Source organism: Pocillopora verrucosa, chromosome 8 (assembly GCF_036669915.1).
Source record: "Pocillopora verrucosa isolate sample1 chromosome 8, ASM3666991v2, whole genome shotgun sequence".
Classification (NCBI taxonomy): Eukaryota; Metazoa; Cnidaria; class Anthozoa; order Scleractinia; family Pocilloporidae; genus Pocillopora; species Pocillopora verrucosa.
The window spans coordinates 19,990,147-20,016,720 of record NC_089319.1 but is presented as its reverse complement, the minus strand read 5'-3'; the positions used below and the strand labels follow the sequence as shown (position 1 = coordinate 20,016,720).

General features: G+C 36.8%; 1 protein-coding gene, 2 long non-coding RNA genes and 1 pseudogene across 3 annotated transcripts; 2 read left to right on the top strand and 2 right to left on the bottom strand.

The window, feature by feature from the left end:
* Window positions 1-295: 295 nt before the first annotated feature.
* LOC136283063 (uncharacterized) lies at window positions 296-3,727 on the bottom strand. Its single transcript, XR_010718532.1, has 4 exons — window positions 3,279-3,727; window positions 2,557-2,583; window positions 1,664-1,723; window positions 296-992 (listed from the first exon to the last, which is right to left on the bottom strand). It is a non-coding gene; the product is annotated as an uncharacterized lncRNA (long non-coding RNA).
* Window positions 3,728-8,294: 4,567 nt separating this feature from the next.
* LOC136276758 (uncharacterized) lies at window positions 8,295-19,133 on the top strand. Its single transcript, XR_010718534.1, has 3 exons — window positions 8,295-8,319; window positions 18,473-18,595; window positions 18,761-19,133. It is a non-coding gene; the product is annotated as an uncharacterized lncRNA (long non-coding RNA).
* LOC131796172 (uncharacterized) lies at window positions 13,783-20,587 on the bottom strand. The gene is made up of 5 exons (XM_066171250.1): window positions 19,140-20,587; window positions 18,488-18,576; window positions 18,083-18,165; window positions 17,786-17,840; window positions 13,783-17,604 (listed from the first exon to the last, which is right to left on the bottom strand). Exons 2-5 carry the CDS (start codon window positions 18,563-18,565, stop codon window positions 17,518-17,520), a joined length of 303 nt encoding a protein of 100 aa, XP_066027347.1. The 5' UTR covers window positions 18,566-18,576; window positions 19,140-20,587; the 3' UTR covers window positions 13,783-17,517.
* A 4,170-nt stretch (window positions 20,588-24,757) lies between these two features.
* Window positions 24,758-25,765, top strand: LOC131796166 (uncharacterized; annotated as a pseudogene).
* The last annotated feature ends 809 nt before the right edge of the window (window positions 25,766-26,574 follow it).

The following is a 26,574-nucleotide window of genomic DNA, read 5'->3' as shown; positions in this document are numbered from 1 at the left end:
AATCTTGCACACGGTGCATGGTTTTAAATGTCTTATTCATGTAAATTCATATATTGTATACTGCCCAAAGATCGCGTGTAGTTGAGATTCATGTTGAGCGAAACATAGTGGGGTTAACTTAATATTTTCATTTGCGGAATGTTATCGATAACTTTATTTTTATTATTCATCTGGTTATCAGATTGGAGATATCTTAGGCCTCTGAGCAAACTGCCAGTAGGAGAATAACGTGCGGAACAACTGATTTTTGTTTTTAGTTTGTTTATCAATGTATTCATTTTTACATTTGGTCTGTCATATTACGTGAAATTCTTTTTAAAAAATGGTGTACCTTCTTGTGATGTTCAGTCGCATTTCGATAGTGATAACTTGAATGGAGTGTAATGACTGCTTGAAAACACTGATATGCATTCGCTTTGCTGAGCACTAGAGCAGGTACACTTCTAGATTTCAAATGGAATTGACTTGTTCGAGAAGGTGAGGAGGAGCGACGGGGTGAGGAATTAAGTTCTTTTTCTTTAAGTTAGGAAATATCCTTTGGTCCTTACACCATGTAACAGGGTCATAAGTATTTTTGTTTTTACGTGTTCATGACAAAAAGCATATAATCATCTGAACACCATTTAATACCCTTATTATGGGTCAGTTGATTAACTTTGCTAATTACAGTGGCTTGAGGAGTATTTCTTGAAGAAGCAGATACCTTATTAAGGAAATAATCACAGACTTATCAACAGCAGCTTTTGTATATAGTATTTTCTTTCTATTGCTCTAAGATACAGCAGCTTTTCACCTCAAATGAACAGAAATTCTAATTTATATCTTTAAAAATATGTTTATCTTAATAGATACTAGTTCTAATTTAGGTATATATAAATGTACACTCCCGTGAAAAGCAATAATGTGAAAAGTATCAAGCACACAGCCTGGAGGAGACCAATTATGAACTGATCAACATCTGGTCGGTGTATGTCTCTTTCTCCGCTTGATCTCTAAAAAAATCAAGGACAGTGAGCAAAAGTTAGAAGCACTCATTCGTTGTTTAGATAGGAAATGAGGTGGACTCGCTGCTGCAGTATGACATTTTGTGTAGGTGAAAGTGAAACAGAGGATGTGCTTTTTTCTTTCGCTTTGTTTTGTTTTTCACTCGTACAGTTGTTTGTAAGTACAAGCGAGTAAGAGTTTTTTAATTTCCGTTTTTTTTGTGCTATTTGTTGTAAAAAAATCACACCGAAAACATCTCTCTTTTTAACGATGTTTGAAACTTTTCATGTAGGGTCTAAGACATTGGTTTACTAGATTTGCTCAAACCCTGAAATTTTGTAGCTCTTTTTTTATTTCTTCACTTTCCTCGGTTTGCAAACCAATGAGTAGTAGATTATAATTAGTAGCGAAAAAAGATACATTAGGAGACTTTTAGTATTTTAAACTCCATTTTTTTTTGGTTTACTAATTACATGCAGTACATGTGTCATTTTTAAATATTTCACTCCACATCACGCTTGAATAGTTATCTTTGAATTTAGCAAGTTTAGATATCCACAAAAGATGTTGTTTGGATGACTGTCCTCATTAGAGACAGGCTGAGGGCCTGGCATAAGCCAAAACTCAACTCACAAGCAATAATTTTATTTCTTTGTTAATTTATCGTTATTTTACTCACCGGTGGTCCTAAATCTTCAAGAGTCATGTCCTCAAAACTATCAGTTAGTTCTTGCATTGGCTATGGAATTGATGCGCAAATATTAGAAAAAGGATTATTAGAATAAGTTGATTAAAGAATGAGCATTCAATCTGAAATTGTAAAAGTGCCAAAGTCTTTTGTAAAATTCTAACAGCGCAAAATTCTATCATATTTATAACCCTGCAATACGACTTTTGTTAAATTAGAAGATAATAAAGAAAAGCACAGAATCCGCTTGATTATACTTGTTGGGCAGGCTGAGAAATGCCACAATGTGGCAGTATAACTCTTTTCCTCTAATATAGGTTGAAAAAAGGAAAAGAATCAGGATTTGGTCCGTAGTCTACACAGAGGATGTTGATTTCATTGCTGAATGGGGTTGAGGGGGGGAGGGGGGGGGAGACTTAATATAAACTAGAGAGAATATTTTTATCTTTCTTTTCAGCAATAGAAAAAGGAGTATAATGTCTCTAGCCATAGCAATGAGTACAATAGAAGTGAAATTACTTTTGAAAATCTATGAAAGATAAAATGTTGTTGATAAATGTATTTCTTTTTTGTTCCCTGTTTGTCTTGTGAGCCCCTTCTTTTGGAACGATTGTAACGGAAGCATTCCTTATGAGGGAAGATCTTCAGTTCTTTGGTTACTTAATAAACCTGTATTTTCAAGAAGCTGCTCCTTTACAGTATAGAAACGTTCAAGGTTTTGATATGTAAGTTACTAGATCATGTAACTCTAACGGTTGAGTCCTTCTTTGTAACAATGTTCCAAATTTGTGGGGTAATGAGTCATGATGAAACAAATAAGATCTGAAAAGATTTCTTTGCATTAAAGGTTACAATGGTACAATAAGAAGAGTTATTATACTTACATCTATTTGTTGATCAGCCCTGTTAACCTAAAACACCGAAAGGGAAAGATTGCTATTTGTTGTAAAAAAATCATACCGAAAACATCTCTCTTTGTAACGATGTTTGAAACTTTGCATGTAGGGTCTAAGATATTGGTTTACTAGATTTACTCAAACCCTGAAATTTTGCAACTCTTTTTCTATTTCTCCACTTTCCTCGGTTTGCAAGCCAATGAGTAGTAGATTATAATTAGTAGCGAAAAAAGATACATTAGGAGAATTTTGCTGGTTACCTGCATTGCACCAAGCAAGAAATTCGTGCGCCGCTTATATCTCGGTCAACCGACAAGTGAAAGCAATTTCTGGCCTGATTTACAGGAAGTATAAACTGTGATAAGCTTATTACATGAGTTGTGCGAAACTTAACCTTTATCTCAAGGATACGTTTCCTGCACGTGGCTACCGTTGGAAGCAGCAAGTTTTTAAGTTTCGGTGGCTACACGTTTTGTTTTATTTTTTGGAGAGCCCGCTGGTTGAAACTGAGCCCGCGCTCACTTTGACTTGTCACTTTGACTCGCAAGTATGTTTTAACGAGTTTTCCTCCATTAGCACTATATTTTGTGGTTATTTTTCATCTCTGGATAAAGGAACAATCAAGGTTCTCGTGTGAATATATAAATCATACAGATGTGATGAAAACGTACAAATACTAAAGGTGAGGAATTTTGAAAATGTATACGAACCTTAGATCCTGCTGTCGATTTGTGTAAACCGCTTTATTCCTTGGAGCGATAAGTGTTATTCCGGCAACGAAATTATTTAACTCAAACGCGCTCATTTCGTCTGTTGTGACAACGTTCTGTGTAGAACTATTTTCGGTGAATTAATGCTACATATTTCCCTCCTTTCCCTCCGCTGAATGCTTGAATAATTTTTGTCATTTTCTCTCACAACATACTGATCAACGAGGTAAAAAAATTACGTCTGTGCGAAACACTCAGTCGGTGGCCCAAGCCACTGTGTTAAAGCCGTGAAGACGAAATATAATCAGAAGCACCTATATCACCAACGTCTGCCCATAAAAATTTAAATCTTGATTAAAGCTCAGAGTAGACCCATTTGAACATCTGACTTAACGATATATTTTCTGTGGTTAGTTACCATGGTTATTTTCCGCTTCATTGGAGTTTTTATTTTTAGCTCTAAGATATTTGTTTTCATAGGTTGACTTTAAACAGATCAAAAGTTCTATTTATAACGTTTGATTGCTTAAGACGGTTGAAAATAATCAGGCAGTGACAGAAAAGATCTTCTGAAATTAGTCAGTTGGGGAATATTTTCTTCTGAGAGAACTTTCTTTTGTCTGAAAAGAAAACGATCAGAAACAGCTCTTCCAAGTTAACTTCGCTTACTATGAATACAAGACCATTTTACATAAATAGACAGACTTATTTCGGTAGAGAGAGCAGGGCATTAATTTAATCACCATTAAGTGTAGACTTTCTCTCCAGTGGATGTGTGGGGTATCGTTCAATTGGTACATGTTTTTTTTTTTGTTTTCACTTTTATATATTTTGTTTCGTAGTAGATACTATACAAAAAATTTCGTGTTGTTGAGCTTCAGATTTAGCAAAAGATATTAGGGTCAACTTCATGTTTCCATTTTCAAAATGTTTTCTGTATTGAACATCTTTAATAAATATTTGGTTGTGTGTCCTATTATTTTTGTCATAGTAGAGATAACTTAGGGCTTTGAGCTCACTCGGTTTTGGACTAATGGCATCTTCATTTGGAAATCTCGTGTTTTCATGGGAAGCAGAGAGTATATACTGTCGATGTGAAAGTTTTCTTGTTTTTTCTTTGGTTACCTATATTTTCAGAATAAAAGTATTTCTGATAGTTTTTGGTTTGTTAGTCTTTGTTTGTTTGTTTTTTTTTGCACTTGAACAGTTGTTTGTACATACAAGCTAGGTACGAGGGTTATGAATTCCCAAATTTTCGGTGTTCTAAGTACATGCGGTACATGTTTCATTTTTTCATACAACACTCAACTTTGCGCTCGAAGAGTTATCTTTGAATTTAGCAAGTTCCTCAACATTGCTGGGTGTCTGTTATTAAAGAAAATTTGAGTATGAAGGTTTAAGCAGAAAGGATACGGTGTCGATGTAAATCATTCCTCTTTTCTTTTTTCTTTGGTTTCTTTCATTTCTTGGAACTAAAGTTTTTTTGGCATTTATTATTGATAATTATTTTGAGCACTTGTCTGTAGGTGCAAGCCAACATAACCGTTACTTTGAAAGTATCACTGCTGTTGTTGCCTTCTGCGAGTCAAAATTTTGGCACAGAAAGCTGATCATACAAAACCGTAATCAAACTGTTTGCAGTGATTAAGGAATTATGTTTATTTGTATTCATTCAAATATTTTTTCTGTTATCTGAACTGAAGCATTATAAAAAATTCACGTATTTTCTATTTGGTTTAATCTCGGCGGACAGGGGAGGCCATTCATTTGATCAACATTAGTGGAGGTGTTGAGAATCTTGCACACGGTGCATGGTTTTAAATATATTATTCATATACATTCATATATTGTATACTACCCAAAGATTGCGTGTAGTTGAGATTCATGTTGAGAGAAACATAGTGGGGTCAACTTAATGTGTTTATTTTCGGAATGTTAACGATAACTTTATTTTTATTATTCATCTGGTTGTCAGATTGGAGATATCTTAGGCCTCTGAGCAAACTGCCAGTAGGAGAATAACGTGCGGAACAATTAATTTTTGTTTTTATTTTGTTTATCAATGTATTCATTTTTACATTTGGTCTGTCATATTATGTGAAATTTTTTTAAAAAAATGGTGTTCCTTCTTGTGATGATCTGTCGCGCTTCGATAGTGATAACTTGAATGGAGTGTAATGACTGCTTGAAAACACTGATATGCATTCGCTTTGCTGAGCACTAGAGCAGGTACACTTCTAGATTTCAAATGGAATTGACTTGTTCGAGGAAGGTGAGGAGGAGCGACGGGGTGAGGAATTAAGTTCTTTTTCTTTAAGTTAGGAAATATCCTTTGGTCCTTACACCATGTAACAGGGTCATAAGTATTTTTGTTTTTACGTGTTCATGACAAAAAGCATATAATCATCTGAACACCATTTAATACCCTTATTATGGGTCAGTTGATTAACTTTGCTAATTACAGTGGCTTGAGGAGTATTTCTTGAAGAAGCAGATACCTTATTAAGGAAATAATCACAAACTTATCAACAGCAGCTTTTGTATATAGTATTTTCTTTCTATTGCTCTAAGATACAGCAGCTTTTCACCTCAAATGAACAGAAATTCTAATTTATATCTTTAAAATATGTTTATCTTAATAGATACTAGTTCTAATTTAGGTACATATAAATGTACACTCCCGTGAAAAGCAATAATGTGAAAAGTATCAAGCACACAGCCAGGAGGAGACCAATTATGAACTGATCAACATCTGGTCGGTGGATGTCTCTTTCTCCGCTTGATCTCTAAAAAAAATCAAGGACAGTGAGCAAGAGTTAGAAGCACTCATTCGTTGTTTAGATAGGAAATGAGGTGGACTCGCTGCTGCAGTATGACATTTTGTGTAGGTGAAAGTGAAACAGAGGATGGGCTTTTTTCTTTCGCTTTGTTTTGTTTTTCACTCGTACAGTTGTTTGTAAGTACAAGCCAGTATAAGATTTTTAATTTCCAATTTTTTTGTGTACTTAGTACATACAGTACATGTTTCTTACATAAAAATATCCCTCTCACCATTACGCTCGAAGTCTTTCTTCGATTTTGAGGGACACCGCTCCCTGAACAAGTTTCTCTCTTTTCTTTGGCTTTTTTTTTTTTGGTAATTTCTTGGTATTATTTTCTGAGAACACTTGTCTTTAGGTGCAAGCCAACATAACCGTTAATTTGGAAGTGTCAGAGCTGTTGTTGCCGCGTGCGTGTCAACAATTGCCATCGAGAGCCAACGGTCAAAAGCCTTACTCCACTGTTCGTTGCAGTTTTAGTGATTACGGACTTGAGTTCATTGTATTCAGTCAAGGAATTTCTTTTCGGTCAATCGCACTGAAGGAGGTTGTCTGTCCACTTCTGACAAAATTATAAGTTTTCTTACCTGTACGTAACTTCCTCATTATGTCTGCCCTGCAAATACATGACTAAATAAACGACATAGCGAGAATAACACAAACTACATGTTGTGATTACCAGTTTTAGGACTGGTTCGATATTTCCTCTTGTTTTCAGACAACTTGCCACTAAAGTTGGTGGTGGCTTAAAACTACCTTTAATTTCCAGATCAATTTGTAAGTCTCCTTACTGGAACTCATACAATTCTTACAATGTAATAGATCAGATTTTAGTATTGGATCCAACTCATATTCCCAAAGTAATATTTTTCTTTATTCGCATCACTTTTCGGGTTGATATTGTAGTGATAGCCTCAAGGAGAAATTCTGTCTCGTCACTCATGGAGTTACTCGGGTTAAGAAACTTCGTGCTGGCAATTCAGGAAATGTATAACTTACTTCTTGTTTCACTCGAGGTTGTTTCCTGGGCACGAGCTGAAAAAATGCAACATACTCGTACTTAGTAGTTGAAGCTGTTTAGGCAAAACTTGGTTAACTTCTACATTCCTCTTACAAACCAAAGGTTTGATTTTTTTTCCCCCGTTGTCCTATTGTTACTGTGTCCTGTCCTTAATGAGGTTAACCGTTCCTTATTGTGCACCTATTATGACATTTTGAAAAGACATCGAATGATTTATGCCTCAAGATAGCAGAACTTACTTCTACCGGCTGTATTACCTTTTCCTTTAGCATTTGTAACCTCCTTGAGTACATTCTGAAAATAATCGAATGGTTGCGGCTGTGTTGGTTTGTTTCAATATCTTCTCATTAGAAATACATTTCTTAACAATATATACCAAAGTAAAAGTTAGTCTTATGAATAATTTATCCATACTAATTAACAGGTCAGTTTCTTCCGCTTGAATATGAAGATTCAATTGACAATCAAACAACCCAAAGACAATGAATAATTGTGTACTATTGCATTCCACGTATTTTCCTTACCTGCTTGGAGGCATAATCCTGAAAATCCCGGGTAACTTCTGTAGATGGTGCCTTTAGGTTGAGATGGTGAGAAAAGGAACATTTGCAGTTGAAGTTGCTTATTTTAATAACCCTCCAATTTGGTTTTGTGGTAAATACGATAAAAAAGAGAAATAGTAATCAAAATCCGCCACATATGTAATATGCGATGGTTATACCTGAACAGTTTTCCTGATAATTTCCCTGTCTCCATGATCGAGAGATGACAATAGAGATTCATTATCCTCCCACTGTCTGCCTCTGCTTTCACTGGCTGTCACTGCTTTCACTGCTGTCCCTGCTGTAGTGTATTCTGGAATTTCTGTAATACTTAAATTACCAATGACAAAAAGGTTTACTCAGAGTCGCTTTCATAATGTTGCAGGTTAACTCTTTTCCCCGAAATCAGTTGAAAAAAACGAGTCTATGTCGCATATGCTGTTGCTTAAACATTCGAACTCGTAATCCATGTTAATACGTTTTGTTTTTTTTCTTTGCTTGTAATTCTCTTATAATATTTTAAATTGTATAACCTGCATCTCGTATTTACGGCTGTTTATCTCTGTATGAATTAGGCCAACAATGAATGAAGGGCAATTGGAACTAGGAGTGTGTACTTCGGAAAACTTGCCTCGTTCAGAGACAATCTGAAAGTCATCGTTCGTCAAAAGTTTTCACTATAGTCTTGGTTATTGGGGTTAATTTTTATGTCAAAGCATGGCATATCATTCTCCGACCAGCCTGGAAAAATATAACCTATAAGTATGTAAAAAAAAATCAACAGGAAATGGCCATAATCCTCCAGTACATTTTTAGGAATTGCGATTGCCTGCCCAACTTTCGATGCCAACTATTTCTTTCGATGTCCTATCCATAATTTAAGCAGTAATTTGCAGGCGCCGCGGGTCTGCCATTCAGCTTTAACTTCCCTAAGTTCCAAGTTGGAGTCTTCAAGCAAATGTCCTTTCAGGTAGAGATATTACACTTACCCGATAATTTGCCTCTCTTTCCGCCATGTTGTCAGAAAAACATGTGTGAACGTTTGAAGTGAGCGAACTGGAAAGGAACAAACCATTTCCCAACATCCTTAGCGGGTTTAACCTAAGTACTTGCTCCGTCCCCCCACCCACCCAATCTTCCACAACCAAGGGATAAGCCTCTTTTAAAGATCTTTATTTAAGAACCCTTTTATTTTGTTAATCTGTTCTGTCCAAGAGAGGGTAACATTTGACAAAGGTCTTGTAGCCTCTTTTTTTTAATCACTCTCCTTGTTTCCTTTAATTAATTCAAATGACGCTTATTTTTTAAGTAGCTGCGTGGCGGTTGTAAATACTCTGCAATAGAACAACGCAACGTCTTGGGTTCAAAAAGATGATTAAATCAATTAACTCAACTTCATTCCGACGTAGATATGAAAAAGTTTCGAAGCGCTGCGGGACAAATTCATGTTCAGCTCGAATCGATGTTAAGTTAATGGATTGAATTGCAATGATTTCAAAGCTTGTTTTCACTTCCGAGGATGTTTCGATATAACGACTTCAAAAAGACGATCTTCTGTGGGTCAGTGATTTAATCTGTACTCATATGGTCTTTCGCTTGACGTAGGTTTTATCATTTTCACGTCATGTGCCACTTGGAGCAAATGAATTGCAGGCTATTTGTTTTAGAGCGAGTCCGCGTCGTTATAATGTGAGCAGACAACTGTTAGTCCTAGCGGTTGCAATCGTTATCATCCTTGCCTTCCTAATCTTTTTCGTTCTGCTAAGGTGTCATTGTGATTGATTGTAAACGTTGGCTGGCTTTCCTAATTTTTGCTGAATAGTTTTTAACCTGTTTTGCCAGGAAGAAATTTGATTTGTTTTCCTTCGAATTTCGTGCCAAGAAATTCTGCAAAAAATATGAAAACGTGACGGTAAGCTGTCAAAGAATACGCTTCCTGAATTGAGATCATTGCAAATTAAGCAACACGTGAGTCCTGTTAGCGGTTTTCAGAGCTATGAAGTATAATCTTTAACACCCCGCACTGCAAGACTCTGATAACCTGTTCAATGTCACATGCACTAGAGTGTTATTCGATCAGAATTGTGGAAAAAAAAAATGAGGTGTCCTTAATTCAGAACTCTTGTATATCGTTAAAGCTTGTCTTGAGTTGGTTGTGAGGGAATATGATCTATAACGAAAGTTCGATTCAATTGGTACATAATATTTGATATGTATACTGCGAGTCAACCACCTCAGAGCTTTGACACTAATCTTAACCTTGTCCTATGGGGTGAAGACATTTACGAAATTCGCATTTGCGTTTTGGGATTTGTCTTTAGTTTGACTCCGCGAACACTTTCGGTTCACCAGGCGTTCCTCTTCTTTAGATTCTTTTTTCACGTGAAAAAGGTAGCATAGCTGCAATACTATAGTATTTGGTTCACAATTTTGTGAATTCAGCCTATTATGTGTAACCAAGTCAACTCGTGGCAGCGGAAATGTTGAAACTATTTCGTACCCTGCATGCAAAGTCAAAGTTTTAAAGCATTTTCAAAGTCAGATTTATACAAGCTTACCTTTCGAAGTATATATATCTGGGTGGAAAGGCACCATCTTGCTGAGTTTAGGTCTTTCATATCTTGCAGTTTCTGTCATTTTCCCGCCTTTCGTGATCGCTTATTGATTGTGGTGTCCGTTCTGTCCTTTGTAACTGACGATGTAGAACATCAAGGAACGAATAACTGAAACAAGTTGAGTAGTCCGAGAGTTCTAAACCATCCTCAATAGAAACAGTAACAGGCACAGACAAATGTAGCTCCCTTCCTAAACAGCTTTCAGTCAAAGAACAAGTCAAATTCTCGTGACTTCATCGAAGCAATCAGAGGTTGGTTGACACCTCTTCCTGTTGGTCACTTCGAAAATTCTTGCGGCTCCAAATGATCTTTTATGTGGATTACCTCGGGCTAGAATTTCCTTTGTATACTTTTTATCTGTCCTACTCCTTTTTATTCCTCTTGAACTTGAACAATCGACTCTAGTTGAGTGCTTGTGCTCGTCTTAAAACTTTTAACCGTGACGTGCTTTCAATCAAAGCTTGCTAACCCACTTACAAATTCCAATTAAACCTCTACTTAAATTTGGCTTGTCTTGGTGCTTTTCACGGTGCGTTGGGAAACATTAATCATTCCATTTCTCTTGCCTGCGCAAGAGACAGCATTCTTAACGCTCTATCTTTTTAGCAATCATTGTGTGTCTAAAACGTTTGCATGATCATAGAATGTGATTCGGGATGAACCGAAATCAACTTGTTGAACCAGCTGTTCTTTTCAAATGTTGTGTCGGACTCAAGACAGATTTAGTCCAAATTTAGCTTCATTGAGATATTCGAGTTTCCTAGAATTCTTACTGTGCCTGTTAGTGGATGATTTTAGCAGTACGTTAAGTTGCTACTCTCCTCGGTGCTCTTCAGTACATTAATTCTACTTTGGTTAACCGGATACTTATCTCTTCAGTTTCCGTCCCCAAAAACTGTTAGGGGGGTCTTGGTTGTTTTCCATTCAGAGCGTAGACGTAGAAATACTGATGCAAATCATCGCGTTCAAATGCAAATATTATACTGTTTTATTTGAGTGGTGGGCTGGTTGCCTTAATTAGTAGAATGAAAGAAGCGCGTCAACTGATAGAACCCATCGCTTTTTGTTTGTTATAGACTCAATCTTGATGTATTTGTGTTGTGCAAGTGGTTCTTTGTTTTTATTCATGGAAAGGATTTATACCGTAACCATGTATAGAGAGAATTAATAATATTTTAATAAAAGTTATTGGTGATTCAGTGAACTCCATAGCCGTGTAAACAACCCGTGGCTGCAGAGGTTGGTGTATAGAACCAGTCGTGAGGTTACCTGAGGCAACTCCGGATTACTAGATACACCAGTTAAAAACCACTTTGATGGATTGTTTAGGTCCTGGTCTACTAGTAACTTGGCTAATTAAATCTTACTGATCAGCATTATGTGCAGTGTTTCATGAGCCGTCAATTAACTAAAAGTTTCTTAGCGTCTAGGCCCGAAAACCCACGTGAATCTACAATTCTCTCGAACTGGAGGTTAATGTGTCGAGAACACGAGGCAGCCTGGATCGATGATCGTTCCCCTGGGCGTAAGGGCTGTTTCTTGATGTTTGCATACCAATGGTTTTCCACTCTTTCTGTTTCCTGCATAAAAGAAAACATGTAAAGTTTACCAAATAACTTCATAAGTAAATTGATAACAGCCCTCACTACAGGAAATCAGAGAGCTGAAAGTTTTTGCGTGTATGTTTGTTGGTTCTTTGATACAAGCCCCTATGAACGTTTGGACACGTCAAGATGGAAATAAGAGAAACAAGGAATAAACTGTGGAAAATAAACTATCCTTACAACAGCGGGATGTGGGTACTAGGTATAAGATTTTTTCTTTCCTGCTTACGCTTACCTGATCATCAACGAACATCCGATACACACCGTGTTGCAATGTAACCTGCAGGGTTTCTAAAAAAAAAAAAAAAAGTGTGTTATTTCTTGTTCATAACATTTCCTGTATCTCACGAGTTTTGATTTTAAGTAATAACCACTGAGTCTGCCAAATAACCATTTATGTGAGTAACACCTACTCTGGTTTAACATATACAAAAAAAAAACTTCCAGGAAAAGGGCGGGTTACTTCGTGTAGTCCTCCCTGTCTTTGGGCCATGAAGGTTGTATGGTTCAAAGAAAAATCACTTGACTACAGGAGCTGTAATGCCAACAGCTGCGCCGTATAGAGGAATGGCCATCAGGGCACTTTTTCTTTGTCCATCCACAGCTTCCCTGAGTGGTTATTCTTCTTTTTTATTTCTTGGTAATCATTTACGGGGGTATTCCTTGTATTCTTATCGAATATAATAAGTATATGAATCTTTCATATTGTTTCAAGAATATGTATTTGATTAAGAAATGGTTTTAAAATTTAAGCAAAAGAATTTTATTATACATGGGGTCAAAGAATAAAGAATATTAAAAACAACAGTTTATTTGTAATTAGTAAAGAATAACACCTGTATAAATATATGGCACTATGGCATAAGTAAAGAATATGGTAGTTAGTCAAAATTTACAGTAAATTGGTCAATGAGCGCTTGTGTCTCATTTGATATCTTGGCTAATACCTAATCTTTAGGAGGAATTCAAATATACCTGGTTTTCTTGTCTATCTCATAACCGTCCAACTACACAGACATTAATACGAGTAGCATGATATACCTGTGTTGTCTTCGATTACCACTCCTTCTTCTAGTAATTTTACTCTCTCTCTGTCTTAAGTTGTTGTTCACGGAGATCCTCTACAGCAACATTATACTCCACTTTCTTTCTCTTTTTCAGTGGATTTGATTTAATGTTTATTACTTATTCTTGTATTTAATAGCGTACTTATTGATATAGCAACTCTCTACATTTTCTAAAGATTTTTTTAGCAGAAGAGGTGTAACAACGAGCTCAGTTTTTGTGGTTATTCTTTCTGTTTTTGTATACCTGGCTCTTTTTGTTAGACAAATGCCATCTTAACCTTGGATTTAGTTCTTCACATGTTGAACCTACATATACTCTACCGTCATCAAACATTATCTTATATATCTTACCATTCCTGTATAGACTATTAAACTTACTGTTTGTCAATTCCAACATTGATTTTACTCTGGTAACATACCTATTGTTTAACTCTTTGAAGTTTAGATGAATGAACTCAAACTTTCTGGTATGAGATAATGCAGTATAAATTGTCTTTTATCCATGCTATTATTACAGTTCTCATTGATGTCTGCACCTTGGTATTTATACACTGTAACACAGAAACTAGGGATAAAGTATTCTGTAAACGTACCAATGTCAAATCCTTCACCATTTACCTTTATGTTGTTATGTTTAATATCCTCTACAATAACACCATTGTACTGAACATCTGTTTGTCTTTGACATTTTGTGTTGCAGTTATAGGAGTACCCACACATTAAAATCGTAGTCCATCCATTTATGAGGTATCATATTAAACTCCTCAATAAAGATGTGTTAACCTTCAAAGCTATCAACACTCCTAACCTTACCAATACCACAGAATACTACCAAAAGTATAACACATTTTATTGACCTGTGTCTTGTCATATCCAAAAGCTTGAAACCTATTTTGACATTATCTACGGCTTTATTAGTATAAGACAACACAACACATTTATCTGATTGTTTTAACCAACTCATAGAGCTTTTGTGTTTTACCAGTGCCAGCCTTTTCATTGTATAATACACTATCTCCCTTTTTAACATGATAGTCATGATAGCACATATTTTCTCTGTAATGCTTTTCAAAGTATGTTGGCTTGGAATCTGTCTTGAATGCCTTGCCAATCGTTTTTGTGCTAAATATACATCTTTCTTGTTCCTGAGATTCATTTTACTGTTTTTGCTATAAATACCGTCTGTATTATAATCATGTAATACACTATCTTCAGAATAGCAATAATCAATGAGCTGCAAACACTTGAGTATGGCCTCTGATACCACAAAACGGTCAATACTGGTATTGTCTAAAAACAATCTCTCCACTCTCTGCTCATATTCAAGTCATTATAGCGATCAATAGTAAGGTTTCTCTTCTCATTCATGGTAGATGTCCAACAACACATAGCAGTATCATGTTCTGTTCATTTTAAACCATGGTTGATCTTGTTCTACTTCCTACCAAGTTCACCAATGAAACTATTAGCCATCTTCTTGGCTTCAACTTCTGGTATTTCATCAAACACAGACTTATTATACTCCTTGAAAGTGTCTGGTGTTAGAGCTCTTTTAGTTGTGATTTCTTTATTTTATCTGTGTGATTGGCTTTGTACTAATTATCTTACCAGATTAGCACTGTAAGAAACCTGCTTCTATAATAATGGGTGACTTGTAATAGTTGATAACTGTCTCATCAATATAAAACTCACCTCATTGTTCAGATCACTCTCACAATTAAACTTCTCTACCACATCATGAATACTTTTTAAAGGTAGTAGATGGGTATTATTTAATAGCACATTCGGATGGGACTTACAGATGTCCACATTAACTACATTATGTGGTATATCAACTGTTGAACACCATTGTAATGCCCTTGGATAAAAGTCATTCAACATCCGTTTAGCAGTCTCATTATATGCAGATTCTGGTAAGAACCCATTTAGTTGCTTGAACAATGCATTAGTAATACTGGTATAGGATTGATTGGTCCAAACAAAGTCATGTGTCGTATTCCTGCTATACAGCTTATAATAGATTTATTTACCCACATCATACTCATCATTCTTCATTGTTCTTATGTCTTTGTGACCATGTAATATCAGACGTGCGTCAACAGATCACTACAACCCCTCTGATTGGCCTTTGTTGCAGCTATCTTCAAATTGTAATCAGTAACAGTGAACCAATGATGATTTTTAACAGAGTGATGTAAATTGTGGTATTTATATTGGTAAATGTAAGGAACTTCTTAGAGGTACTATCAAATGCATGTACAGATACATTACCATGACATTCTTTGGCCCAATGAACAAGCTCTTCAGTGGTTATTCTTAGTGCACTGCATAGTCATATATCTCATCTTTTCGTTTGTTCTAATTATAGGTTTTAAAACCTCTCCAACCCTTCACCCGATCTCAAACATAATCAACAACACAAGTATTATCACCATGTGTTGTAATCTTTTCTGGTCTCTTAACAAATAGCTCTCAAACTTCAGAGCGCCCATACTGTGCTTGACAAACTGTTTCTTGTCATATGGAATAATAATACCACCAATATGGTCAATGTATTCACCTAATAGCATAGTGAACTTGTTTTTCAAAAAAGTGTACATTAAACATACATATCATCATCACCAAGTTTTGGCAATTCAACAGTGAAAGGACCATACTTCCTCTGTTTGATACCCAGATCAAAGGTTTTACTATCAATTACTTTTTTGTTTGATGCATCGTACTCATCACGTTTATCACCTTTTTTTCTGTGTTATCAAACATTGTTGCCATCTTTACACCAATACAATGTTACGTACAATGTTGTTCATTCTTCTTTCAAAGAGATTAGCAAAGGGAAGATCCCTCTCCTTTTCAGGCTCAGCAAGTATCATTTCATCAACAAGGTACTTTTGTGATGAAACATCTTTCATGAGATATGTTTTTACATTTTTTGTATTCATAATTTTTTACATTCTTTGCGTTCATGGAAACATAATCATTAACCAACTTCTTATACTTCTCTTCTATTGTTTCAATAGTTCCATTTCCTCACTGTTGTTCATTATTTTCAGTATTTTGAATTTGTACCTTGATGGAGGTACTGGTGCTACTTTTGTTGCCTTTTCAAATTCTGCTCCCATTTGCTTAACACTTTTCATACCTACCACAGGTTTTGGTCCTCTAGATTGCTGCTTCATCAACAGGTCAATCAATTCAGATTTGCTTATTTTTGCATATTGTGTCTATTCATATTCTTGCTTTGGATAATATTTTCCATTAACACTATATATTGGTGAATTACTTTTAAATACTTTTGTTTTGTTCTTTAAATCCATATGAAATTTTGAAAGATCCTTTTAAATTGGTTGTAATAATAAAAAACGACATGTATTTGATTCTAAGATCCTTAACAACACATAATTACTCTTCAACAATTTTTATGAATGCATTTTAAATGTGTACCCAATGTTTCATCTGTTTTCACCTGTATAGCCATTTTTATGCAAACTAATTCCTTTGTATGAAATATCTTGGTTCTCTCCACATTGGACAATAGTGGTAGTATCAGGAAACCGCTTTCTAATGAATGTATCAAGTTTATAATGTACATCAGTCTCTGTCTCTATTTTAAACACCCTATTATCTGGATTATCAAACAATCTACACTGACCATATTTCCTGATTGATGGAAGTACTTTACTTGTAACCCGGCGTTTGAACTTCTTAGCTGATTCTAATTTACTTGATAATAATAGAGAGTATAACCCAGATTCATTGATGAATGTGGTGTGATGTATGCGTTTGGTTTTTCATGAGCCTCAGAAAGACCCGTCGATTTAACGGGTCTACTTTTTTTGTCCTCAGAGCATACATGTCATGGCTTGATTAGTATCTACATATCCAAGTATTTCAGCCACTTGTTTACCCTTAAACCAGATATTCTGTTTATCATCAATATAAGCTGTTATTTTAACTTCAAGATTATTATTATTAATATTATTGCATACCTATTAATTAAAAGTCATTATACTATACACAAGTGACTAACGTTTAAATACTTTTCATATTGTTCTTTAAATCCCTAGAGATAATTTTATATGGGCTGAAGCAGGGGGGTCGTTTTTACACCCTCAGCTCTTAGCCTAAAAATGGTTTTTGTTATTACACGGCTCTTCTTTTCATCTGTTATTACCTTGTTCTTGTAAGAGAAAACCACTTAGTTATCCTCTGTACTGTTAACAACAATATGACTACTGGATAATGAAACTATCTTCTGCTTTAGTCTCTTGAAAGCCATTAAACAGCTCTTATTTTCTATGGTAAAAGAAATATATTTGTCTTTCATATACTATTTTGTTAAATTAATCAAATCTTTAATTGGTATCCAACTGTTGAAGTCATCATCATATCCTTTACACTTCACTAGAGCTTGTTTCTTTACATCATCTCATCGAATAAACTCTGAAAACTTCATGTTTTGCTCTCAATAATTCAGGTTCATAAAATGATCCTTTTTACTTTACATTTTTTAAATGCTTTATGGTACGAGATTTTGGTATTACAGCTCCTGTGGTACTTTAGATTGCTACTTACGTGGTAGGGATACGTAAGTCGTTTTGCTGTGAACATTGGGTCATTATTTCTCCTCGCTCAGTCAACGACATTTCACTAAAGCCCTAATGAAGTTAAAAAAAATTATGGTTGCTTAATTTTTGTTGGGTTTTTTATGTAGCCTTTTGACGTTTGTACACGATAAGGTAGTAAGAGAAACAAGAAACAAAGAGGGAAACAAAGTATCCTGATAACAATGGGGATATGGGTGCTTCGTTATAAGATCTTCTTACAACTAACACTTACCTGATCAGCAGCGAACATCCAATACACTCGTGGTCGCAGTGTAAACCTGCAGTTTCTAAAAAAAAAATTTTAAATACGGTGTATATATATCTTTTTCAACACATTTCCTTTCGCTCATGAGTTTGATTTCAGTGATAACTACTGAGAGCTACATAACCATTAAGGGAGTAACAGCTACTCTGGTTTGACTTTAAAAAAAAAAACACAAGGAACAGTGCAGGTTACCTCGTGTAGTCCTATCTTTGATCACAATGGGTTATATGGTTCAAAGAAAAATCACTTTAGATTGTTACTTACGTGTTAACGATACGCAAGTCGTTTTGCTGTGAACATTGAGTCACTATTTTTCCTCGCTCACTTAGCCACATTTCATGAAAGCCCTAATAAAGAAAAAAAAATTGAAGAAAGTGAGAAGAAAGCGAAAGTGCGCATGCAATTAAAGGAAGATAGTGGCGCCCATGGTATTTTCGCCAAGAAGTAGCGAGCTTCTAATTCACTCGCTGCTAACTAGTTTGCCTCATTTGAGGATGAAACCCTCATTTTCCCACTTTAGTCGATCACAGTGCGATTATATTTAATCTCTAACCTGGCAAAACCTGAACTTAGCAGGTTTATGACCGATAATGTAGCTCTTCCTTTGCATGATAAGAGTAGTTTAACACTTATTGTATTTTATTCATTTTTTAGGGAGGCAGAATTCACCTCACAGTCTAATCCAGTAGCGATTCCACCCAACGGAAAGAGGGATCTATAGACCATCTGGAATTGCTGGGCTGCCATCTCTCTTGATCCTACACCGAATACAAAACGGTGAGCGTAACAGTATTTTATCAGTATAATATAAAGTGTTTGTCTACAGTGTGAGTATCGCGGAACACTGAAGACGAATGGAAACCAAAGGAATAGGGATCCTCCATTCTGTCTTATTCCAGTGTTACGTGACACTGAATAGATTTATCTGATTTTGTTTTTCAGATTTTTGTTCGTGGTAGCAGTCAGCAAGTTTTAAGCTGTAATGTGATACTTTGTTGAGCTGTTTTGGATATAAAGCTAGAGCTTGGGGACATCAATGAATCCGTGAGCGTCGACGAGTTTAGGAACGGATTCATTAGCTTGGTGGCAGGGGACACATCCTCGTTTTAGAGTGTTCAAGAATTCAAAAGTAAAATCTTACAATAAGACATGAAAAGCAACAGAAGCGCTTTTAAGAATAAAAAATCGAAAATAACCAGAGAAAACCCTGATTCTTACACACGACCACGTGTGTGCCTTCTTTTTCTGCTGTACGTGAAATTGAAGGAAGACCTTATGATTAGGAAGAAAATGTCGCAAAAATAGCAAAATCCCTACTTACCGCTCGCCTGTAGACTAAAGAGTTATGGACTGAGATGTGCACAAGCTCTGACTCTTGTTTCGTTTTGCAGTTCAACGTCGTTTCTCTCGCTCGACATGCTTCATTACATGCGCGGACAGCTAATATCGCTGACCAAAAATTCTGGTAAGGGCCGAAATAAGTCTTTTCCACCAAAGCGGTGACTGGCCTTTTTCCAAATGGGTGCTATTATTTCCGTTAAGTACTGGTATATCGAAGTCTTTGCGTAGAATGCGCTCCCTGGCGCTGATAGAGCTGCTTATAACATAAATTTGTTGACTTGGACCAAAAAGGATGCCTTTGATAAGCGGTGACTACGAGAATTATTCTCTGAACGTCACCGCGAAAAGTTTCCGTCTTCGCAACCTTCGATGTGTTCATGACCCCTGGTAGAGTTTTGTTCACTTCGCCACGCTTCAAAATCTTTCGAATCCTTTCTTGGTGAAACAGTTTAGCCAAGGGACCACAGAAGTAACTTGTTTTGTAATTACGGTCAATAAAACCTGTTGCAGTCTTCCCTTTGAGACTCGAGAAAGTTGAATGATTGTTACAGCTAATAGATGTTGGTGTTAAGAAAATTTCATGGATGCAACCGTGATGATATTGCTGCGCGTTTGGGAAATTCCCTCCCAATCGCTTGATCCTTCAGTGACGATGACGTCATCTGTGAAATTTGCGCTTTTCAAAGCGTTCTTGAGCCACTGATGTGAGGTGTGTTTAATCACACAAGGTATTTAACTGCAATGCAAGTCATGCAGAGAGGTGAAATGTTCCTTAAAGGCAAAATAGCGTTCAGTCAAGTCTAGAATTTTAAATGCCACGTAGGGCCTAAATGTGCCCAGGCGTGCATCTTTCTTAATGAGCAAAATAATAGATTGCTGTCATTAAATGCCAGTCACAACAGCGAGAGACAGTTCATTGGTTACCTAGAAAATGCCTCGACTGCAGAATGGCGTAGCCAGAGAGATCATCAGATTATGTATGTATGTATTATCGTTTCCTTACAGAATTTTTCTTGTTTACCCTTCTTCATTCGATGGCTGGCAATGGCTAAAAGATATTGATTATCGTCCATGAAGGATAATGCAAATTCATGCCTGAAATTGAAGCAAACCGTAATTTGAGCTTTTTGTTTACATAATTTTGGGTGATATCTAAAAGTAAAAGTCGGTTTTCTTAAAGCGAAGACATTGTTCACTGAAGGAAAAGGTTTCTTCGCTTTCTTTTCCGACCAGGCAATGTTCGATCCCTGATCTCTCGTGGATCACAGACGCGGCGATTCCACCCCGCATTCCAGTCGTCAAAGGAAACGATCACGTAATCATCGTCTACTTCTTCAACAGTGCACGCAAACCAAACTCTTTCTTCATCGACTGCTTCAGCTTTGAAGCCCTCAGTTCGTGGAAGCGCCATCACGTTTTTATTTAACCGTGCGTTTAGCTCATGCGATCAAAACAGGTTTGCGATCGATAAAGCCGGTCAACTTGTTTTGATGAATCTGCAATCGGTCGCTAGGATACTTAGTGGTGTCCAGTGCCCCTAGGTAATTCTAGCGCCTCATTGCGCATGTGTCGATTAAACCCGGGATTCTTTATGAATTACACACTTTGTGCGTGTTGAAGTCGTAATGAATTGAAGGGACTCTACTTGGGATAAGACATTGAAATCCTCTTTCTTAGTTTGGCATCAAGTTACTATGCGCTGTTATGTTTTTATTTTTTTACATTCATCTACCTAGTTCGTAGGAGGCATGCAGTGTAACCGACTCCTGAAGAATTGAGAGAGTTATCAACATTTTCGCGGTGTCGTTTTGAAAAACGTAAGTTAGCGAATGCTTAATGCCGTTAGCGATCTGGGGATGTATAAATCGTTTGAAGGACACACATTTAGCCTCATTTAGTTATGTTATTTTTATCCGGTGTGTTTACTGAAGCGATTTCACGCTGGACTGAGTTTGCGTTTCTTGTTTATAGTACGGTTGCCTTTTCCCAGAGCTCACGTAAATTTATGTCGTTATATCATTTTACTCCTAACCAGGTCACCTTTCTGTGGAATAGAAATCTTACGGCGGCTCAACAGTGTGCCCTCCTGAAGAGAAAGGAAAGCTTGAACAAACACAAAATCATGCACGATTGCATCTGGTCTATCGAGTGAATTTGAATAGCTGGGAGGGGAGGCAAGGGCTAACTAAGTCAAACGGAGATGAGAGAGGCACGGGGTGGGCCTTCTGGGACACTGGTTCTTCGTTCGTACCGTTAAGAAAGTGAGATCGAGATTATGCATACCTAATTGGTCTTTCACGAAAAGCTCCGAGCTTATTTTAAAACGAGGCATGTGAGAAGCCTTAGTTCTGAACATTATTTCCTCATTGTGATAAAGGTAAACGCACTTAAGCGTTAAGCTTGATTTTATTTTCAGAGTGAGATGAACTTGCAAGGGGGTCTAGCAATCCTTGCTTGAAATCTTATCGTTCGGTTAGTTTTCATATGAGTGATGGACACTGGCACACGTAGTTAATAGAGACCGAAATACAGAGCAAGGGAGATAGAAAAGATAGATTTTACTCTTTTCTTCCCACAATTTTTTTAGTTTTTTCTTATTAAGGCTCCTCTTTATTGTAGGGGCGATGATAAATGTTGAGTGGGATTGTTACTAACGATCACCTTCGTCCGTTTTATGGGGGATCACTAAGCTGTCAAATTTTACAATAGTCTTCTTTTGCTTATGATCTGCCCTCTGACTCCCGTAACTTCTGCTCACATACAGGTGAGGTTGTCCTAGTTCTGAAGCCTTACAAATTCTTCCAAGATAACTTTATAGAAAGCGAAAAGCTATTATATAGTCAAACGTTTGCCGCTCTTTTCTTGATAACGCATTCTAAGAAATACACGAAATCCTTCGTACTAAACCGAGACCGCGACAAGGTTACCGTCTAGAATTCTTTATTTTGAGTTCATGTTGACATAAAGCTCTGAAACCCTACAACTGCGAGATTTCTTATAATAGAAGTCTCGTTGTAAGTCAATCTTTATCTTCAACTTTAATTAAAGAAGGCTAAATGACTCGATACTTTATTTTCCTAACAACGGATATGACGGATACTAGTTGTCAACCGCCAAATTACGACTTACTTGAAGAGAACCTAAAACTTAACCAAAACCTTTCTTAATTTTCGTATCGACAGTGAACTGAAAAGTTAAATTGGGATATTTTCTGATTCCTTAGAAGCAGAACACCGAAGTTCTAATCAACTTCGTCTCTAACGTTTCTTCGATCAATTTGAATTTCTTTTCAACTCTTTTAAGAAGTCAAAACATTAGTGCTTTCATAATAAACTTCTTTTGATTGGTAACATTACTTAAATTATGTCTCTTTGAATGGCCCAACGTTTTGACCAATGATAAACAAGTAATTCATAGATTGAAATGTTCCTATAGTACGGCAACACATACGCTACTAGAGTTACCTTGAGATGCAAATCTGATTGCAACAATAAGCTAATGTCGGGGAAATGTTTCCCTTATAAAAAATCGAAAACAGGAATTACAGGATCGAATATCAAAGAAGAGAAGAAACTGGGGGGAATCTTATTCACCTATGACTTTAAAAGTGTTCTATATTGTTTTTCTAAATGATGCACAGAGCCCTTTTCATGGCTTAGCTATTTTAAAAAATAGGATAATTACTATAATATTGTACAAATCTACTAGATTGATAGGATTTGTGTTTGCTTTTATGATACATCTCGCCTAGCTGATTATTGGATTTTCAACAGTTATCCTTATTCTAACTTATTATCTGTTTTAGGTTCCCGGTTTGGATGTTTGGATGTTTTCTACCCAACATGACTAAAATTCTCTATTCCACGATATTTTTCTTGATAACATGTACGTTTGAAGTTTCAGATTTCATCTCTTACTGACAACAGGATAGCCTGCAAACACAACCAAGAGGTTCAGCAATGCCAACAGGGCCAAGAGGAATTCTTGGTTATTGCTTTCTACATTTCCTTTTTTAGTTTTCCCTTCCGCTTTATAGTCTAAAATTTCAACCCAACCCATTGTTACTTGAAATTATCAATGCCTCCGGTGCATACCTTATCTTTTGGCAGCATTACAAAGTTAAGTTTTCTGCAAAATGAAAAACCGCAGAAATTTCGTCAACTGCAGAACGACGTTTCATTAAAATAAATTTTGCCCTCGTGGATTCTTTCGCAAACTCTTCTGAAGTCCTACAAGGAGCGTTCGTGTGACATTCGAGTGATTTCCCTTAGATTAACGCGCTTAAACATTTTTAAACATCGTCATCAAACGGATTAAATAACTTAATGAATTTAGTACGAGTCTCAGTGTAGCCGTAATAAAACAATACTATCAAAAAGTGAATTGGATAGAAGCTTTGGGAACAAAAGGATGTTTTTCATCAAAATGTCATTTCAGAACGGCGCGCGCAGCAAAAATGCCGATCAGAAACTGGGTCGAGAACGTCGTCACGTTGTGTTGAAAAGAGATTTCGCAAAGAGAACGTACTGTAAATTTTTGTTCTAGAATATCAGTTGACTCTCATTAAAATTCTCGCCGAAAATTTAAAGGTAAACAGCTACAATTTAGGGCAACGAAATTAACGTTACTGTTCACCACTTGTCAAGCGCCAGCATGGATGACTTCAGCAAGATTTATCCCATACGACGTGGTTTGGATACCGAATGAAGTGAATTTTCTATTTCTACTTTGACTTAAACAAAATTTGGGAAAGTAGTTTTAGATTTATTTTCTGTAAAATTGAGCCCATTCAATACGTTTTTAGTGAAATTTATGTAATTGTCGTAATTTTTTTATGCGAGTTGTTTTCGTGAGAACTGCTTTCGTGATCTCTGTATTGCTACTCCTTGGTGGCTTTCCATATCTTAGATCATAGCAAGTGGTGGCTCAAGTTCCGTTCGCGATATTTTAATTTGTTAACAGCCAGCTGCCTCTTTGATATTATTGACGATTATGTTTTTGCTCTTCTATATCACGCCTATTCGTCAAAATCTATTCTCCCATACTGTAACTCCCCAGATTCAGTGTAGAGGAGTGGAGTGATGTGGACTGTAAGACCAAGCGTAGGTTTGCGAATAAAGATCTGTCTGAAATTATGTGAATGTTTAGGAATCCCCGAAAAAATTACATGGATGCAAAGAACAGTTTTTGGTGGGATGGAGGGCCTGTGCATTTTGTTGAGGAGGTTGGCATACCTTGTAAATACACAGACATGGTACCCTGCTATGGCAGTAATCAGATGGAGCTCTGCTAAATCTTCAACACTTTGATTAATTTTATTTACTATAATTATAACCGTCGACTTTGCAGCTTGGATCAGTTCTTTGAACAGTCTGACCAGCTGTGCAGCTATGCAGAGGCTCTGCACCGTCTTGGTGTTCAATTAAGTAATTTTTTTCGGATTTATTGATGAGTTGCGGACTCCAGTTTAAGGCCAAGTGCCCTGTTCACCTATATAAGTGGCATAGAAGAAATTTTCGAGAAAGAAAATCTTTATAGCTAGTACCCAAGCTACGAGGCTGAGAGACCGTGTAAACGCGACTCGGCCTATCGCGGATTATGATTGTCAGATTGAATCCCCCCTCCAACGAAGAGAGCTTGTTGGAGAAATTTTATGGCAACAATGGTCCTCTTTGGAGTGTCACCTTCCCTCCAAATGCTAGGTACCAGTCGAACGCAGGTTAAGAAATCCCAGAAATAACCTTACACCCTCATGAATGCATTCGTATAGTTGGCTTTCATCGAAACGTAATAGATGGTCAATCCTATTCCCGAATGTTTGCCGTGTTTAAGACGTATTTGGGCAACGTACTTAATAACGAAGAACCTCAAGTGTCCTCCATGCTATGTTGCCACCAGTAGAACTGTACTTTGATGAAGTGACCCCGTCTAGATGGTAACACCCTCTTATGCCTCTAGCATTTAGAATACTGTGCATGATACCCGGATTCACCGCACAGGGGATGGGAAGATTTGTTGCGAAAGGTAATAGTTTACCAGAAAATATGGCGTCAAAATCCAACGATATCCGCACATTTAACCAAAGACGAAGATTATTCCCTTGGAGTTTACTAAGGACGAGACCTCAAGGTTGCTGAAGAAGTGCAAGGAGCATAAGACAACAGTATAGGGGGTTGTTCGGACAGAAGCAGGTGTTTCCATGATCATCATGTTAGAAGATCAGAAGTTAGAAGTCCCCACCCGAGTCACAGTCAATATCAGGCCCTTCCTGAGATCAGAAGTACCAAATGACTATGCCGGACCGTACTTTCTTGTCGAGGAATGTGAAAACCTGGTGATCTCTGCTCCAGATCCTGGTTTTTTCTCGGAATATGGTTAAACAAGCCTGAGATGACATCCATACCAAACTGAAAACAACGTACCCGTCAAGGAATGGTCAGTCATGAAGTATCTTTCCCGGTGGCATTTGGAGTAATGAATAAAGAACCTAAAGAAGATAATGGATTCACTGGACGTTCTCGACAGCTAGTGGTTTTCATCTGGGGTACGCAAAGTTTCTCGACAGATCTCCCAAAAGATGAAGTCATCCTTCGAGCAAGGAGCTAGAAGATCTCTACGAATTCATACTCTGAATGACAACTTCGTGACCATTAATGTTTATTCGTTTAATTGAAATTTATAAGTTTATGCCCCGATCAGTACAAGTGCCGACTGAAAGTTATGTATATCTCTTACTGATTTTTGATGCCATTATCTTTGTATTGATCGAAGTCACGTCCAGTCGTTTAACTTTGTAGGGGACTGGGCTATGCAGTGATTGATGATTAACAATTAAATGAGAAAATGTTGAAAGAGGTTATTTAAAGGAATTGTGCAGTCGTGCATGTTACCATGTATATTAGATAACCGTATATCATCTTGTTTAGGACCTATATACAATCTCCGAATTAAATGCAAAAGTTAAACCAAAGCGACATTGTATGGATACTATCCTCGGCGGCCGGATAGATAATCCTGCAAAACTTGTTCCAAGCCCTCAGTTAGTCCTTCTCTAAACGACCTGAACCCTCTCAGACTTTATACCGTCCGTTGTTCGGTTCGACTCCGAAAAAGCTACTAGTAGTTACGACAAAGTCGAATACCTTTGCTTTAATACTTGTGGTGTTTTTGATGGCCCTGTTTCATAAGCGATCCTGAACATAAACGGGAGCAATAACATCAAATCGAGGTTCATTGGAACACCTTCCACGAGCTCGAAAAGAGTTTTCTTTCATGGCGTGACTTGTTATTTCCGTTTAGCGTCTTGTTTCTTTAAATGATAAGGCCTCGGAAAACAAGCAATTTTAAAGCGCAGTCGTCTGGTTTAAGTACACCGTGCAACTAATATGAGCAGGTTGGCCGATTTAGTAACTTTT

Bases quoted from the DNA above. Each gene is read 5' to 3' on its own strand.
- LOC131796172 (XM_066171250.1), bottom strand. From the start codon at position 18,565: ATGGCAGCCCAGCAATTCCAGATGGTCTATAGATCCCTCTTTCCGTTG. The intron at 18,166-18,487 runs GTGAATTCTGCC...TTTCTTTATTAG, and splicing joins CTACTGGATTAGACTGTGAG to GGCTTTCATGAAATGTGGCT. The intron at 17,841-18,082 runs GTAAGTAACAAT...TTTTTTTTTTAG, and splicing joins GACTTGCGTATCGTTAACAC to AAACTGCAGGTTTACACTGC.